Genomic DNA, 587 nt, shown 5'->3' with positions numbered 1-587 from the left:
ACATGGTAACTGTCTTCGTAAATGAGGCACAGCAGCAACAAGAGACACCATCACTTACCCCAATAATGAGGATAAGGATTCGCAATGGCAGGAGGAGGAAGTACCGAAGGATGAAGCCCACCACCCAGAAGATGGTGAGCCGCACACTGATAAATTCATACTGGCAGTTCGTCCGTGTGAGGAAGTTCCATGACTGGAAAAGGAAGCACACATACATAACATCAATATTCATTGCATAAAATACATCTGTATCAAGCATTCACGAAGAACAGCCATATCAACCAGTCATTAAGACCATGTTTCAATTATACATGGTGAATATTTGTATTTAAGTGTATGTGAAAGAGACCTGTATCAGCTGTACAAGGCCATCTACATTTATCATACACAAAACACATCTGTAATAGCTGTACATGAAAAAAAAAAAAATCTGAAAACTATCATACATAAACGACTATTATACATGAAGAACATCTGATTAGTCACACATGAAATACATCTTTAGCAATGTTAGACTTGGTGATCAACTTGGATAAATATCAATATGATTCATGTACATTAATGCCAGACTTAACCCCATGTCGCCA

General features: G+C 37.8%; 1 protein-coding gene across 1 annotated transcript in view; it reads right to left on the bottom strand.

The window, feature by feature from the left end:
* LOC119586933 (glycerol-3-phosphate acyltransferase 3-like) overlaps positions 1 to 587 on the bottom strand; it is a gene marked incomplete in the record, with an annotated part of 80,451 nt that overhangs the window by 9,687 nt on the left and 70,177 nt on the right. The window contains 1 exon segment of the mRNA XM_037935666.1: positions 59 to 193. Within this exon segment, the coding sequence (XP_037791594.1) occupies positions 59 to 193 (135 nt within the window).

Source organism: Penaeus monodon, chromosome 22 (assembly GCF_015228065.2).
Source record: "Penaeus monodon isolate SGIC_2016 chromosome 22, NSTDA_Pmon_1, whole genome shotgun sequence".
Classification (NCBI taxonomy): Eukaryota; Metazoa; Arthropoda; class Malacostraca; order Decapoda; family Penaeidae; genus Penaeus; species Penaeus monodon.
The sequence above is the reverse complement of the archived record's forward strand: the minus strand, read 5'-3'. Positions and strand labels throughout refer to the sequence as shown.